The sequence below is a fragment of the Podarcis muralis genome, chromosome 4, assembly GCF_964188315.1.
Source record: "Podarcis muralis chromosome 4, rPodMur119.hap1.1, whole genome shotgun sequence".
NCBI lineage: Eukaryota > Metazoa > Chordata > Lepidosauria > Squamata > Lacertidae > Podarcis > Podarcis muralis.
In genome coordinates, this window is record NC_135658.1 from 15,014,232 (window position 1) to 15,032,801 (window position 18,570).

At 41.0% G+C, this 18,570-nt stretch overlaps 1 protein-coding gene across 2 annotated transcripts in view; it reads left to right on the plus strand.

The window, feature by feature from the left end:
- Positions 1-18,570, plus strand: part of TMEM135 (transmembrane protein 135) — a 185,977-nt gene that overhangs the window by 78,642 nt on the left and 88,765 nt on the right. For both annotated transcript variants that reach the window (XM_077926976.1, XM_028726020.2), the window contains exon 5: positions 893-958. In XM_077926976.1, the coding sequence (XP_077783102.1) occupies positions 893-958 (66 nt within the window). The remainder of the gene's footprint in view (positions 1-892; positions 959-18,570) is intronic.

Below are 18,570 nucleotides of genomic sequence, written 5' to 3' on the forward strand. Positions count from 1 at the left end.
ACTTATGTGGGTGTAAATGAGCTAATAAATAAAAGTTTGCGAGTAGGCGGGGGCATTCACTGGAAACAAAAAGTTAAAAGTATGAGGAAATAAAAATGCTTACAAACCAGTGGAAAGTGGAAGGAACAGTTAAAAGTATTATGCATTCATGCTCACCTCACTATGCAATTTTAGGAAAGCAATTCACCATGTATGTTGTGCATTTAAAAAGCTAACTGTGTCATGTTCCTCGCCTTACAGTGAATGAAAGGGATGTAATGGGATGAGTCTTTCTAACACCAACCATTTAGTTCATTCAGTCAGAAACACTGATAAAAACGGCAAGCAATTTGTTCAACTATTTTTCTCTTTCTTTGTTTTATCTTTTTAATCACTGCACGATGCTACTGGTGGTCAGAAAAGAGGATTATTCAGTGCCTGCATTATTTTGTGGGTGACCATTGTTGAAAAGGCTTATGTTTTCTTTATAATTCGTTTTCTCTAAAAGCTGTTGCACACAGTAGACAGATTTCTTCATTTCATGAGATAGATCTGTTATTACTTTTCTGTAATAAAGTAACATTTTAAAAATGCTGTTTATTGGGTGTGGGTGTGTATGTTCATGTTTGTTTTCCTACCAGCATGCAAAGTGTCAACTTCTTTGTGTAAAAATTTCCTTCATTTAGCACTTTCACTTGGAAAGAATACAATGTAGGTTTTACAGAAATTATTTAGTAACTGCAGTCCTCTCTGTGTTGACTTGGAAGTAAGTCCCATTGACCTCAGTGGAACTTACCTCTTAAGCTAGTGTGTGTAGGATTGCCATGTAAGTATGGTTTTATTTTTGCGGATATTTGAAAAAAAGGATTCCAGATTTGACTGCTTTTTGAAATAACTACTTTTTTGTACGCAGGCCACCGAAACTCTATTTCGCATGGGGGTGTCAAGAGGAACAATTACTCCTTTAAGACACGGAGAGGTAAGACTATGTTTGTTTTCTCCTGCTGTTTATAGTCTTAGAACTGAACTTGGTGCCATCTTGGGCAAAAAATACTTAGAGTTGTTGAAAGATGATGATGATGATGATGATTTAGAAATCGATAATTCTGTATGTAGATCATCATTATTTTCTGTTCAGGGCGGGGGAGATGCAATTCTTATGTTGTCAAAAGAGCAGGACCCCTCCATCATACACAGGAAGGAGGGTAGGTGACAGGCTAAGGAGAACTACAATAAATCTTTAGAAGAAAAGAAACCTAATGAGGCACACTCCCCCCACTGTCCGTTGAGGACTGAGCATGCTCAGTTGCCATAGGATGTTGAGAGCGATGCAGGAGATGGGAAACGGGGAAAGGAAATGGAGTATATTGAAATAAGATGTGGATGCCTGGAACAGTGAATAGGGACCCTCCAATTGCAACTTCACCTCCCTCCCAGATCCCACTTGTATAATGGGCAATATTTGTGACATGACCCTGTTTCATTGTTGAACTTAGTGGTGATTGTTACCAAAGACGTAAAGTAAAAGCTTTTATGCACAATTAAGAAGGCAGAACTTTTTCTTGAAAATTGTAACTGCAATTTGAAAACAGGGTTTGAAGCTGTTACCAGGTTTTGGTCATCCCTGCTTCGTGGTGACCATAATCCAGAGTTGCAGCTGTGCCATAGTAATCGTGGGGAACCCTGACATAGTAAAAAGGTAGGGGAATTCAAGTGGGAGAAGGGAGGTGCTCCTGGTCTCTTGACCAGTATTCCATCTGCAATGGACCTAAGAGAATGCAATCTAGAGTAATGGAGAGGTTATGAGCAATTTTGATGAACATGTGTTATGTTCAGTTTCAGCAAGATTTGTTCCTTAATATTGTATTTATTTATTTGTTCAATTTATATCCTGCACTTCATCAGTTTTATTGATCTTTGGGCATGTTGCATCACAACACAATATAAAATCTTAGAATTTGAAATAACTAGAACATCAGTCACAATACAGCAACTAGCAGGGTTCTACAGCGAGAGCAGAAATTGAGACTTTGAAAAGAAGGGTTCAACTCAGTTTTTTCTGAGTACAAATGCACAGGCCCACCAGGCTACCATATAACAATTCAAAGCCAATGCCCACCAAGCTTTAACCACAACAGGGGATATAATCACCAATTAAAGATGACTCACTGTACCCAGAATTTGCACCTTTGGTAAAAAGGGTCAGTTAAAGGCTTTACCAATGAACCACCCTGCAGTCTGTTGTCCAGGGAGTTCTTCAAAAACTCTTTGTCAATTGACACGTTGCAAAGCTGGAATATATGTGTGAGTTGGCTTGCTGCTTATTGAAGTGTGTATGTATTTTAGATGGAACAGATTTCACAAGATATAGTGTATGAGTTAATGGGGAAGAGTACACCATGAAACGCCATATATTTTGGCCTTTATAAGGAATACCAATATGAACATAGTCACACAAGCATATAGAGGGCTCGTGATTGCCTTTAGGTGAATGAACAGTTATTTAAAGGGTGATGCTATGATCTCCAGGTTAATAAATCAAATGTGCAAATAAAGGATTGCCAGAATATCTTCATAGGTTTGTTCAGCCTGTGTATCTCTCTAGAAAGAGCTTGATGCTGTACTTGCGAGGGTTATCCTGTACTTTGAAAGTGGAAAGCATATATAACCGAGTTCTGTAAAAGGACCAAACCTTCAGATTTGTGGCTATGAAGATAATTTGTTTTGTTTACGATGTATAGTTGCATTTTATTTTAAATTCATTTTTAGGATATTTTAACAGATTTGATCTGTTAATACAAATTGTGTAGAGTTTTTATTATTATGTTAAGTAGCATAAACATTTTAGAAATAAAAAGTAAAAAGAAAAATGCAGCTGCTAAGTGTTTGCGTGTTCTTACTGAAAATGCAGTTAAAGCCAGAATTGGAGAGATTAATACTTGGACGTTCCAAGTATACTTGCTCAGTTCAGAAGTGCTAATCTGGTGGTGAAATCCCCAAAAGCTAAATTGTTGGGAAGCTGAGAAAGTGATACAGATTGGATGAGTATAGACAGAAAAGCCTGTGGTCAGATCCTTGGTGGTTTTAACCAGTACACATCACCTAGTATATATTAAAATAATGCATTATTTAAAAACATATTTAAGATAATTTCTGTCAATGTGGTAAGCGCGGCTGCTGCTGGGGACAGGCAGAGAAAAGCAAGACTAGTTCTGAATTAATAACAGACCCTCACATTGCACTGAAGCAAACAGCTTTTTTTAAATAAAAAAAACCACTATTCAAACAAGAGAAGTCACTAAGGACTCTTCATTGTTGGCTTGTTTCCAGGTCCAGATGGATTTGCAGTTTATAATGCTGAATATTTGAGGGAAATCTTCCCCCTTATTTCCTGCTTACAGCTTTTCTGCATGCCAGGAGAGTCATCTCCATAGCCTTTCTGGCTATGAATATAGTTTACTTTTGTCAACCTTTCCACATAAGAAACCAGGTTTTTGTGCTGAAAGCTGTGTTATTTGCTGTTTACATATGGATTACAGAATTATTGACAAGGTTTTGGCATGAGATTTGGAACCCGTTGCTGCCAAGTGTCATTCATCCAAGTGAGACAGATAATTCTTGGACTGGTTTTCCTGTTCAACAACAGCCACAGGGTTGTGAAAAATTACCTCAGGACTGGTAATGGTCATGAAGTTGACTGATCTCCAAGAAGTCTAATAGTATCAGGGGAGGTAATGAAATTCAAGAATATAATTGCCTTCAGGATTGAGCACATTTCTCTCCTTGTTGCTGAAGTATTTCTATCAAGACTCGCTTTTTGGAGAATGTTTAGTGGTTCAGAGGTCACCCATTTCTCCTCTCGCCATTATGTTGATGTCTGACTATTTTGTAAAGGTTTTGTCAGTCCTGAACATAACTTTAGAGCACTGGGAATTTAAAGAGCATTGAGCTGCGATTTTATTTCTAGCCATGCCTGTCTTTCTCTATACCCTCTTTTTCTGCCTTTAACAATAGTTGTCATTTGTGTTTTGAGGACCATCACCAAGGGACCATGAAAGATGCAAGACATCTGTCTTTTAAGTTCCTGCCTCTTGAAGTCTCTCAGGCCCCAAATAAATTAACTGAGATGCTTGTCATTAAGGAGGCTTATTTCATAGTGTCACCTGCCTTCTGCCATATTATATCAGATATAGAAAAGCTGGATATAATTCTGAAAATAGCACTTTGGGAATAAAGATTTGCTGGACAAAGGCAACTGTGATCCTCTCCCATGTTTCCCAAAATGGTATGATTCTCAGGGAAGTTCTTGGAGGAAATTACACTGTTTGCCTGCTGCTAAGCAACACTCGTCTTATTTACGAATCCAACCCTTTGCTCCCCTGATTTCCACAGGTTTTTACTCAAAGTTTTGAGGTTGTTGGGTTTTTTTTTTTTTTAAAGACATCCTGGGCAATTTTGTGCTGTAATTCTCAAATTAAACTTGCCAGAATGTGAATGTATTTGCCATAAATACTGTGTGTGTGGAGTATATTTGTTTGTTATGAGGGTATGTATTTTTGTGTTTTTATATTGTGTTTTATATTTGTGTTTTATATGTGATCCTTAGATGAAGAGAGGTACATAAATTCTAATAATAATAATAATAATAATAATAATAATAATAATAATGATGATGATGATGATGAATGGGTGTTTCTGTCTCAAAGGTTAAACAGTAAGGACCATGTCAGCAAAATTCCCATTTATTGGCTGCAAACGGGCACTGGGAATCTGGAGGTATAAGATAATATCCATATGCCAGCAGAAGAGTACAGTCAGGCTTCAGATGGCAAGTGATATATGGTTGCTGAGCTAAGGAGCAGTGTGTTTTCCCTAAACATTGTGAAGCCGGTCTTTAGATTCTTCCCAGCATCTCTCTTTTCTCTTAGGGCAAGCTGCCAACTTGGTTTCTACGACCGTCTTACACACCTTTCTCTGCTAGCCTGCAGGGGTGAAAAATGCATCTCAAAATGCTCCTGTTTTCAGCAATAGATTGAGACGGCTCTGGCTCGCATCCAGGTTCCTACTGAAAGCTGAATTTCAAGGCTCTCTTACTGCCCATCTATATTCTAATGAACACACAAATAGCTTTGAGATTTCTGCACAGATCATGTTTCTTGGGCAGCCAAACAACTGGGATGTGGCCAGGGTTGAAGCAATATCTCGGCAGCTGCCTGGCAAGTGTTGTGAATGAGCTTCTGCCAAGTCCCTAGAGCAGGTACTTGATGGTGTGGAGTTGGGGGGAGGGGAGGGCTGTAAAATGGTCTCTGATAGGATTAGCTCATCTAGTTCCCAGCTTTTCATAATTACAGATGGAGAACATTTCACCTTGTGTGAGTCTCTAGGTCTCGCAAGCCTCTTCCCTCCCAGCAGAAATAAGTGAATGGGGCTGTGGTGTGTTTATTTGAACTTCTTTCTGGGGACGGATCTGGTCTTCAGGAAGGGAATCATATCCAAATAAATGTAGGCGCAGCCTGTTCCAGTTGCTACTTTGAGGTGAGGGCAGGGATGTATTGGACTTGGCCTGTTCTGAGCTTTCTCCCCAGAATGTAACAAGCGATAAGAGGTCTTATATCTATAGACTATTCTGGAACTGATAGCATCTGTGTGGTCAAGCAGATGATCTACTTCCGCTGGTTGAAGCAGCTGATCGGACAAGAATGAAACACGGCAAGATTTGGGATGTTGCAGGAAAAGGCCTTTTGTGATGAAACATGCTCTTCCGCAGAGACATATTCGGAATAAGCTCCGCAATCGTGTCACATTTGGCTTCCTCGAATTAAGTTGCCGTGCCCAGCAAGTTCCGCTCATCAAAAATAATGAGAATTTAAAGGGTCTCTGTCAGCAACTTCAGAAGTTCCTAATTTGTCTGAACTCCTGTCCAAGTCAGGATCTATTAATTCTACTTGAAGGGGCCCCAATTTAGCATTAAAGTAGGGAGTGGTCATAGATTTAGGATGCTGCCTAGCACCATGGTTGGGTGGGTGCACAGGATACTGCATAGCCCCTAGCTCCACTACTCTGCAGTAGGGATGGGGATGATTCACTAAATTTAAAAGTGCCAGGGCAAATCACTACATTGGGACTGCAGATATGTTAGCAAATGTCATGAGAGAGGTATGAATATGACAGCTGAGTGGCAAATGAAGGGGTGGAAATAATAATAGTGTGCACATAAGCATGAAAATTAGGGTTTGTTGTTGTTCAGTCGTTTAGTCGTGCCCGACTCTTCGTGACCCCATGGACCAGATCACGCCAGGCACTCCTGTCTTTCACTGCCTCCCGCAGTTTGGTCAGACTCATGCTGGTAGCTTCGAGAACACCGTCCAACCATCTCGTCCTCTGTCGTCCCCTTCTCCTTGTGCCCTCAATCTTTCCCAACATCAGGGTCTTTTCCAGGGAGTCTTCTCTTCTCATGAGGTGGCCAAAGTATTGGAGCCTCGGCTTCAAGATCTGTCCTTTGATCTTCAGAGGTTTGATCTTCTTGAAAATTAGGGTATGTGACTGCAAAAGGAGTGATGCATTTATGTGTATGGGGAGAGGGAGGAGAATGGCTCTAGTGGTGTGCTTGTGAAAGGAGTGAAGGAAGGGTCATACAGTGGTACCTCTGGTTGAGGATGTGATCCATTCTGGAGGTCTGGTCAGATCCCAAGGTTTCCACAACCAGAGGGACCGCGTCTGCACATGCGCACAGGGCAGTAGAGCGCTTCTGCGCATGTGTGCATGGCGAAAACCGGAAAAATTCTTCCGGGTTTGCTTCGTACGTATCCCGAAGGATTCGTAACCGGAGGTGAACATAAGTAGAGGTACCTCTGTATGTGTGTTTATGGAAGAGAGCAAAGAATGAAACTAGTTCATAGCTGAAATTCTATTTAAAACATTGCAATTGGAGACAAGACCTTAACCATCACAATTTAATCAGAATCACCAGTTTCCTAATTCCCTATTTCTAATCATGCCAGTTTATTTTGAAGTGTGCATGAGGAGGATGGGTTTAAAGACATTAAAGTGGCCCTTTTCAAGTCTAACCAGTTTATTACGGCATAAGCTTCCGTGCTCTCAAGCCCACTCAAGTCAGATGCATGTAATGAAATCCAAGTCGGCAAGTCTATAAAGGAGAAACTTGTACTGTGGAAGTTGCATGGTCATGAGATGCAAACATACAGCTTTAACCTTTTATGGTAGGGAGGATAATTGCTGAGATATTACTAGTAGTGGGGTTGGGAATAATTTACAAGGATCAATAATAGAAACTGTAGCTATCCTGGCATTGGCAAACCAGATACATCACATCTGTAGAATGGTAAAATACCCTTTGTCTTAATTAATGCCGCTAAAGGTAAAGGTAAAGGGACCCCTGACCATTAGGTCCAGTTGTGGCCGACTCTGGGGTTACAGCGTTCATCTCGCTTTATTGGCCGAGGGAGCCGGAGTACAGCTTCTAGGTCATGTGGCCAGCATGACTAAGCTGCTTCTGGCGAACCAGAGCAGCGCACGGAAACGCCGTTTACCTTCCCGTATTTATCTACTTGCACTTTGACGTGCTTTCAAACTGCTAGGTTGGCAGGAGCAGGGACCGAGCAACGTGAGCTCACCCTGTCGCGGGGATTCAAACTGCTGACCTTCTGATCGGCAAATCCTAGGCTCTATGGTTTAACCCACAGCGCCACCTGCATCCCTAATTAATGCCACTACTTGTGTGCTAAATTGAGACAATGTGTGTTTGTTTTTTAGAAAATCAAACCTTACCCATGCCAGGACACCTGTGTTTCTTGTGAATATTCTGTTGGAAGCCACCCAGAGTGGCTGGGGAAACCCAGCCAGATGGGCGGCGTATAAATAATAAATTATTATTATATTATTATATAATGGTTCTCTGTCTGACTGTAGGTGTCAATGCAGTCATCTTAGTAATACAATCATCACCAGGCTGCTACTGTAAAAGGTTAAAAGTGTTATTAAAAGGTTTAAAAAGTCTATTTATTTAAGTTCTTATTATCACTTACAGTAACCATTACTGTTCAATGCCCACCATAAAAGTTTCTCATTTGTTATCTACAAACCAGGATTTCACTTAATGCTTACAATATGGCAAACTGGACTTGAATCCCCAAATGCTTATGCCAGTTTCTTAGCTTTTAAGGCTCCACTGGTTTTCTCTGCAAAAGCCTTATCATTGCTACCCCATGGAAAACATTTAATTAGGTAAGACTTCGTGGAAATTGCCAACTGCAACCCTCAAAAGTGCAACACATGTGTCACACAGAACACAATCATATGAAACTCAATGGGTGACCTCAAGGAAATCACAATATTTCAACTTAGCCTACTTCAAAAGGTTGCTTTGAGGATAAACACTTGTCTGAGCTCCCTGGACTGATTGGTTGCATACAAATGTAGTAAAGAACTTTTTACTTTATTATCTGAAAAAAATATTTTAATACCAAGATTTATCTACTATACATTTTGGAAAGTTGTTAGCCTGTTTGGTTTGCATTTGGACACCTTTTAAAATATTGTAACCAAAGTTTGCACGATGGTTCCTGAGATCAAGGAGCAGTTTTTTGTCTATGTGATACAATTGGACACTGTTTTGAATCAAGATTGTGGACTAACCTTTCAAAAATGTGCTGATTTTAACCACCACTTTTTTAAAAATACCCTTTTTTTTGCGGGTGTAGTGGTGTAGAATTCCCAGGCAGTGCCAGGCATGAGAGGCTGCTAGAAAGGAATAATTTTAAAAACACAGTCCAAACAAGGGTAATTCTGAAACGCACCTTTTTAAACAAGGCATTTCTTCTTTAAGAAAGGAATTCTTGAAACTGCTGAATAATTGTGCTTTTTTTATTTTTAACTCTTGACTTAGCAGCATAATGATCTGTCTGTTTGATAAGATGTATAGTGCATGAAAGAGATCTTCAGTTCACAAACTGCTTCCTGCAGTTTATAGACTGAAAAAGCAGTGAAAGTTACTCTTAAAGCTGATTCTGATTTAATTAATATTGTTTTCGGCATGTTTTCCCTTTTTTTCATGTATAGTTTCAGCTTGAGGGCATGCCAGGCCCCAGTCACAGGCATATTATGGAGCAAAATAGTGATGTGATCCTAGACATCTGATCTCCTCACCCCTCTCCTTCGTATCACAAAGATGTCATTATTATAGTGGGTTCAAAAGTTCCGTTCTCACGGATTGTTCAGTCATCTCTGGTTTCCCTCCTTGTTGTCTGAATGCTTTGCTGCTATCATGTTAATTTGTGGAGAAGATAACAAACTTCCACTCTACATGTATTCTTTTCCCATTGTACATACAAACACACACTTGTTAAAATTTGGGCATTTTGTATTAGCAACCCTAGTTTGATGGTCTAGAGAAATTCTGTTTTTTTAAGAAACAGATGAGTTTAAGAATATGGTCCCGGGAGTTGAAACATCTCACACTTGTTTGTCTCAAATGTGATGTTTGCAGAAAGCTGAGCACAGTAAAGGTTTCCTGGAATGTTCAGTCAGAGTGTGAGAAAATAATGCTTTTCTAGAATTCTGTAACCCTGTAACCCTGTTAACATGTATGCTTGAAGAATGTTAACTCTTGGCAAAATGAAGATTAAGTGCAAGTTAATACTGTGGAATTTTCCCTCCAATTACATCATAGGAGCCTATGACAATGCCAGCTATTTGAAATTGGTTGGACGCCATGCAATTCTTTCTGTGCCTAGCAGAATGTGTGCAGCTCCAGAATATGTAGGATTTTTATCATTTTTGCCCAGTGAATCCTGTGTTTCCTCAAATCATTTCTACCAATATTTCACTAAGACTGAACTGATATTAAATGCTAAAAGTGTGAGTATGTCTTTTTTTCCTAGGAGAGAGGGATTCCATTACAGCGTAGATCAAAGAGATGTTTTAACAAAGAGTAGTAGAACAGTAAAGTCAGTGAAACAGACCAAATCCACTATGCTGCAGTTAGTATTACACTATGTGTATTGAAATAGAATTATTTTTTAGGTTCTTTAAATTCTTTTGACTGCACATCCTCGTTGCTGCACTGTGGATCAGGTTATTCTAGTAACTGGAGGACTGGACTCTCTGTACCTTTTTTTTAAGGTGAATAATAATAATAATAATAATAATAATAAATAAATAAATAAAATTTATATATATCCCGCCCTCCCCAGCCAAAGCCGGGCTCAGAGCGGCTAACAACAGTAAAATGATAAAACATTCTAAAATCATTTCATTATAAAATTAATTCCAATCAAATTAATGGCAACCATTGGGCTAGAGTTCTGTGAGGATTGCCAAAGGAGGGAGTCAGGCTGTGCCCTGGCCAAAGGCCTGGTGGAACAGCTCTGTCTTGCAGGCCCTGCGGAAAGATGTCAGGTCCCGCAGGTGAAGCACACCGATGCTTTAAAAGTGTAACTTCAGCACCTTTGGGCTGTCTTGACTCTCTTGAAATAGAACAGCCCACCTTTTATGAGAAGAAGCTCATATTTACAGGAAACACACACAAATGGGATAAGTGGTGGGGAATTCACAGAGTTACGAACTGGAACAAAGGTGTGCCAATGTGGAAAGTCTGGAGCTCATTTTAGGGCACATGCTCTGTAGGCCAAATTCTCTGTCTGGCATCTCCATGAATTCAGAGATACTGAATGAAACTGAATGTTGGAGATTCAGGACAGACGAAGGAAAGTGCTTCTTCACACACACATAGTTAAAATGTGGAATTTGCTCCCACAAAGGTTGCGATGGCCACCAACTTAGAAAGCGTTAAAGGAGGTTTATTTCTTTATTTCATAAAATGTATATGCTGCCTGATTGTAAAATGAGCCTCAAAGTAGTTTACAAAAAATATAAAACAGTAAAATTATGGATAAAAACAATTAACAAGAATTTAAAACGTTATAAAAATTGAAATAAGCAATAAACTAAAAGCAGGTTTCTTCGGGGGAAGAAAAGGCCTCCTTCTGGCAACTCCTGCAGCCAAGCTGGTGCCAAAGATATTGCTCTGCTTTCCTTTGAACCACATATGGACCTTCTCTTCTCTTCTCTTCTCTTCTCTTCTCTTCTCTTCTCTTCTCTTCTCTTCTCTTCTCTGTTTGCACAACTTGCTTGAGCAGCCTCTGTGGTTGGCATTCTGCCTGTCCAATAAAGCGAAGGAATAATGGGAAATCAACCGGCAGATGTACAATTACAAGGCCATATGGGTTTAGAGAATGGGAACTCCTGGTTTCTTCTCCTGGGGAGCAACTGCAGAAAGCATTTCCTGGCATCTCTGAAAACCTGTATCCCCATCTACATATAGGATGTGCTGGGAAATGCAGTGACCCCAAACATTAAAGCTGAAAGCAAATAAATTTGAATGCTGTGGGGACATTTTAAACTTGCTGCGAGCTTGGACATCTGCAAATGCTTAAAAGTTCCACAGATCATTATTTGGTACCCCCTCAAGAAATCTGCACATGCTTGTTGCACTGTGGAACACAGGAACCTGCCATAAACAGAGACCAGACTACTTTGTCATTTACCTAACTCAGCCTTGCCTACACTGACTGGCAGTGACTTTCTAGAGTTTCAGACTGGATTCTTTCCCAGTCCTTCATGGAGAGGCCAGGGAGTGGACCTGGGAGGACCTTTTGCTTTCAAAGCACCGTATTTTTCGCTCTATAAGACGCACCAGACCACAAGACGCAGCTAGTTTTTGGAGGAGGAAAACAAGAAAAAAAATATTCTGAATCTCAGAAGCCAGAACAGCAAGAGGGATCGCTGCGCAGTGAAAGCAGCAATCCCTCTTGCTGTTCTGGCTTCTGGGATAGCTGCACAGCCTGCATTCACTCCATAAGACGCACATACATTCCCCCTTACTTTTTAGGAGGGAAAAAGTGAGTCTTATAGAGCATAAAATACAGTATGTACTCTGTCACTGAGCTATGGCGCTCCTTAAAGTTGGCAACCCAGCTTACAAATGGCATACAACTTCTGGTTGCTAGTCAGGGCTTTTCGTTGTTAGTCAATAGCTTTTTGTTGGGAAGGTTTTCATTGTTATCATCTGGGTTATGCCCATCTTCTATTTCTCCTTGTTAAAACTCATGGGTTGGGTTGAGGTGTCTGAAAACATGTAGGGAGGATCGCCAACCTGAGACATGAACAACTGCTTTCTATTTAAAATTTGAAGAACCTTCTCACCTTCCATCTACCACTGTTTTAGCTCTGGAGCGGAATTGAACTGAATGTAGGGAGGACATTTCCAGTGTGGTCTCACTACAATACGACTGTCATGTCTGTGTTTCCCCTAACACACACACTCATTCATCCTCTCTCTTTGCCAGAGAGTAGTTCTTTGTTTTAAATTGGGATACAATGAAGTGCACATTTTGTTTCCATTTTGCCTTTCTCAGTCATCTGCCAAACCACTAATTGTGTTTTAAAAACGGCGATGTTAAAACCTCCTTCTGTCATTTTGGAGAAAGAACGTAACAACAGCAGATATATAAGAGAAACCACCAGGCAGGAGGTGCACAACCTCTGTCGTGCTACATGGCTGAATTGGGGCCCTATTTGATGGCATACTGCTGAAGTTGGGTAATTTGGCTTTTGGCTACCCAACTCTCTGTTGTTAGACCTTCAAATCCCTCCCCCCATAGAATATAATATATATTAAAAATCAGAATATAAAGATATATTAAGAAGAAATCATTGTTATGATTTGTTCTCTAACTCATTTTTTTTCACTTGATGGTTGTTGCTTTTTGGAAAACTGGAATATGAAGTATTTTCTTACTCTCTGGAACACATCTGGTTTAGTAATTTGCACAGACATATGGCATTAATTAGTCTCCTATATAGAAGCTCCTGTTATAGCTGTGAATCTGTCTTTCCATTCATTACACAAAAATAGAATGTAAGTATTTCTGTTTTTTGAGAGGACTCCGTGTGTTCAAGCTACTGAAAAACGAGTTGCTCTGGGGCTGCTACTGGATTTTGGAATCTTGCAGAAGTGTGGCAAGTATTAAAGTTCCTCATTGCTCTTTCTCCACCTTTTGCTTGTCTCTCTCTCTCTGTGTCTTTCTGTGCTTCAACAAACCTCCAAATTCAGGTTTTGCTAGGAGGTAGAGCAATCAGCATCTTAAAAAGCAGAGACACCACCTTCCAGCAAAGGTCCGTATAGTTAAAGCTATGGTTTTCCCAGTAGTGATGTATGGAAGTGAGAGCTGGACCATAAAGAAGGCTGATTGCCGAAGAATTGATGCTTTTGAATTATGGTGCTGGAGGAAACTCTTGAGAGTCCCATGGACTGCAAGAAGATCAAACCTATCCATTCTGAAGGAAATCAGCCCTGAGTGCTCACTGGAAGGACAGATCCTGAAGCTGGGGCTCCAATATTTTGGCCACCTCATGAGAAGAGAAGACTCCCTGGAAAAGACCCTGATGTTGGGAAAGATGGAGGGCACAAGGAGAGGGGGACGACAGAGGACTAGATGGTTGAACAGTATTCTTGAAGCTACCAACATGAGTTTGACCAAACTGCGGGAGGCAGTGGAAGACAGGAGTGCCTGGTGTGCTCTGGTCCATGGGGTCATGAAGAGTCGGAAACGACTAAACAACAACAACAGAGCAATCATCATGCCCTATTCCTTCCAACTCCCAAGTTAATAGGTCTTTGGATGGAAGTAACTAGGAATTTCATGTGAGTATAAGCAGGCAGTTTGAGGAGAAACAAAACAATGAGTAAGTAAGCAATGCAACTTAATGAGATGTGACTGAAATATAAAGCACTTCAGCAATTTCCACTACTTTCCACATGTGCTTTTGTGGGATGCAGGTTTTTCCTTTCTTTCCTTGTTTTAGAAACTGGAGTAGAATGATAGAAGGTTTTTTTCAATGAAGCCTACCCATGGTGAAGGTGGAGGAGGTGGTTGTCCCTACCATGGTCTCTCCAAAAACTTGCTATGTGCAGTAAGCCCTGCAGCCAACTTCTAATAAATGTGAGAATGGGACAAGCAATGGAAGAGGCTGGAGAGGAACAGGGCTTTGCTGGGAAGTGGGAAGGTCCCTCAGTCCCTGGGACCCAGAGGAATAAAAATCCCTTCAGCCCTCTTTGCTGGCACTGCAGTTGAAGTTTTCTATATCCTGGCTGCCCAGAACTGCAAAAATAATGGAGGAAAATATTTGGCAGAGATGGGAATTCTGAATTTATCTCTCCAGACTTTTATGGTTTCTGCAGTCTCCCCTTTTTGTGTGTCTTTCTTCTCTGTTGCATAAATTCCATTGTGCCACAGGCATGGCAAAGGCCTCTGCCTCACTTATCTGGTCCTGCAGGCAGGGCCCCAAGGAGCTGGCTTTCCAAAGAACAGCAATGTAGGCACATTGTTGGTTGTTGTTCTTTACATTTCTGTTAAAAAAATAAAATAAAGCTACTTAATGCGTGGCCCTGTCAATCAGTTGAGGTAGTGCTGCAAAAATAAGAAATGGGACTTTTCATCCTTGACCCACTGTCTTCCTTTTTCCTGGTGTAATGGAGCTGCTGTGGCACAAGATAAAAGTAAAGGACCCCTGACGGTTAAGTCCAGTCACAAACTACTCTGGGTTTGCGGCGCTCATCTCGCTTTACAGGCCAAGGGAGCCAGCGTTTGTCCGCAGAGTTTTTCACTTTAGTTCCTGAATCCAGGTCATAGGCTCACTCTATTCATACACAAATACGCCCTTAAGACAGGATTTGCAAGCAAAAAGACAATGGGAAGGCTTTCCCCATTTGCCTCCCTTACTGCAGAGGAATATTTGAGGTCATTGGGAGAGTCAAAATGGCTTCAGGATTGCTCTCCTATACTATTTCAGACACATAGTTCATATATTTAGATATGTGTGCATTTATGACTATTTATTCTAAATTTGAGACCTTAAAATTCTTAGAACAACTGTCATGGCTCTTCCCCATGCCAGTGTTGCATATTTTCAAAACTGGGGCAGCAGGAGTTAAGGAAAGAACTTAGACATGGGCTTCTTCTGATAGCCCTGGACATCTAGTATTGTATTTTTGAGAACAGGAAACAGCTGTGAATCAATGGCTCCAACGCCACCAGAACAGGGCCTGAATTGCTGACTTCCTTTGCAAGCCCCACATCTCTCAACGGTCTCTGTTCCCACAAGCCCACATTGTATATTTACACAACTAGCACACACAAAGGATTCCGGGGAGTTGTGGAGGACTGGAAGCAATCTCTCCATTGGGCTTCTACCAAGATACTTGACATTTTTGAGTTACAGAATGCATTTAGTCACATGGTAAACTTAAAGAGGCACAGTTAGGTTCCTGAATTACATCGCTGAGGAACTTCTGTACAATTCAATGTCCATATTGTATCTTGATTTCATAAAGCTGATGGAACGGCTGCCAAGTTCTCTTGAAGGATTCCGGGTTGTTTACTAACTCTTATATGAGCGTGTACTGCCAGCTGGCTGGCTGAGATATATTTCACAATTTGGAAAACTTTGAAGCTGACACACAAACATGCAGAAAGCAGGAGTTCGCATTTGTATCTCTGCTTAAAAATGCCAACTGCCTCCCCTTTAAATTATTGCTCTTTCCCCAAATCAAGAAACCAGGCATATGTGGTATGCCTCCCCGGAGCTACACTCATAACGTCCAAATGGTGGGAGAAACATCCATACATTTTATTGTTAAATGTTGTGTTCTGGTTAATAGTAAGATGCTCACATATTGAACAAATGTAGCTGTGCTTTCAGTTACTTTCTAGCCCAGCCTGTGCTCTGTTGCCAGCCGCAGTTGCTAATCCTCAGATAACAATTTAATTTCGCTGAAGCCCCCACCCCTTTAAATTCTCTTTTCATCAGTACCAATTCAGCTTGTGGCCACTAATGCCAAAAGTGGGCCTCTAATGAGCAGGCTGGCCTAGCCACCCTCATTGTTGTACAGATTGAGTTAATTATTCATAAATGGCTGTTAATGGATGGATGGAGTACCCTGATTTGAATAGCCCCATTGATGGCTTCTTTTGGAACCTTGTTCCATTGTCTAATGTTTTACAGCAGTGAAATATCCTGTTATTTTACCCAAATGCAATTAAGCAGGGTCTTGGAAATGAACAGGATGCCTGTTTACTAGAACATTGACGTTAAAATCAGATATGGATACAGGTACAGGCAACTCCCCGTTTACGCATCCATTCCGAGGCACCACACGTTTAAGGGAAATCTTGTATATTGGGAACACCAATGAAAAGCCTGTATACACCCTCTAAACTTCTGGAAAGCCTTGATAAACACAAACTCCCACAAACTCTACTACAGGGATGTCCAACAGGTCAATTGCTATCTACCGATTGATCCTGATCTACTCCAACAAAACAAACAAACAAACAAACAAACAAACAAACAAACAAACAAAAACGCTCCACAACTTTGGGTCTTTCTCCCCCCCAAAAAGCTCAACAACTTTGCTCAATTTAACGGGTAGATCACTACCAGGTTTTTTTTTAATGGGAGTAGATCACAGTCTCTTGGAAGTTGGACACCCCTGCTCTATTACAATCCCTCCCTCCAAATCTCCTTGCTCAAACGCCAACTCTCCACAGGCCTCAAAGGTTGGTGCGAAGGCTCCTGGGATTGCACTGGCAAAGACTCACACACTTTTTGCCACTTTCCGTGCAACTTCCAGGTTCAAGGTGTGTGTGCGTGTGTGTGTGTGTGCGCGCGCACCTTGAAAATGCGTAAATGGAGAGTTGCCCTTACTACATTAGCTCACAGCAGCATCCCAGGAAGGGCAAGCTTTGTATGGCTTTGTGCAATTGGATTTTAACACCATTTTTTTTACTAAACATTTCGGCACGAGCTTTTGAAGCATTTGATCCATTCTGAATGAAGAGGCATTTGGTGGTGCGTAGATATAGCCCTTCTAAATTCGACCATTTTTGTGGCTGCAGCTTGGGCTGTTCCTAGCATAATAACCTTTTTCATATTTATAAATTTGCTGTGCTGGGCTGCTTTGGGAAGGAGGGTGGGATATATATTTAATAAATGAACGAAATAATAAATGAAATAAAAAAGCAGGCTTCTAGGACTCTAATCCATGTCAGAGAGATGTCATTGCTCTGTAAGCCTTCTTCTTAATTTGAAGTGTGTTGGGAAAGCGGAGGCTGTCATGGCTCAGTGGTGAGGAGAAAAGCACTGTGCCATATCTGTTAAAAAATTCTGGGGCATGGGTTCACTGACAAATCTTTTCACTGGTCATTTATTGGGTCCATTATTTTCTGAATGATATAAATGCAGCATAATGCACCTATGCTTGAATGTATTTGGCATGCTGTGTGGCTTCCTCAGTGCTTGTCATGTAGTGCCATCTGCTTTACACACTTTTCATTCCTGTTTTCTACGTGTTGAATATGGCTTGTGTTTGTTAATTATTATTTATTTGCTTAAAGCATTTTAACCCTGCTTCTCAGCCAAGAAGGTTGCCAGAGCAGATTACATAAGATCGGTAACAAACAGCACCTGATTTACAAACCAAAAGACACAACACAAGAAAAATAAAGGAAATGGGAGGGAAGAGGGAAAACAAGCAAACTTATAAACTTCTTATGATGAGCAAGGCTGGCCCAAGACATTCTGTGCCTGAGGCAAAGAACAATATTTCACCATCCTAGGAGTAGTGATGTATGGAAGTGAGAGCTGGACCATAAAGAAGGCTGATCACCGAAGAATTGATGCTTTTGAATTATGGTGCTGGAGGAGACTCTTGAGAGTCCCATGGACTGCAAGAAGATCTGCAAGAAGCACAGATCGTGAAGCTGAGGCTCCAGTACTTTGGCCACCTCATGAGAAGAGAAGACTCCCTGGAGAAGACACTGATGCTGGGAAAGATGGAGGGCACAAGGAGAAGGGGGCGACAGAGGACGAGATGGTTGGACAGTGTTTTCGAGGTTACCAGCATGAGTTTGACCAAACTGCGGGAGGTGCCTGGCGTGCTCTGGTCCATGGGGTCACGAAGAGTAGGACACGACTAAACGACTAAACAACAACAAAAAGGAATAGGTGAAATATTGAATGTGCAAATGCAGGCAATTCCAACAAGAAAGGAAAGTGGAAGGTATCTAAAGAAACTGGTGTGGCTGCATAAGGAGCTTACAGATGAGCTGAGAGTTAAGAAGGGCATGTATAAGAAATGGAAGAAAGGGAATTACAATAGAAGAGTATACACAAGTAGCCAACAGTTGCAAGGAGAAAGTCAGGTGGGCCAAACCTAAAAATGAGCTGAGGCTTGCAAGAGAGGTTAAAAATAGTAACACAGGTTTTTCAGCTATGCTTGAAGCAAGAGGAAGAGCAAGAGCAAGCATGTAGTAGATCTTCTGCATGGAGAAGGCAGAAAAATGCTATTGGGTGACAAAGAGAAGGTGGAACTGCTCAGCTTTGCCTCTACTTTGCCTTCACCCAAAAGGAAAGCAGTGGCCACCCTTGTGAAACGGAATACACAATGCAAGGAGGGAGCTGCAGTGCAAGATAGGAAAAGTGGTGGTAAGGGAACACCTAGCTGCTTTAAAT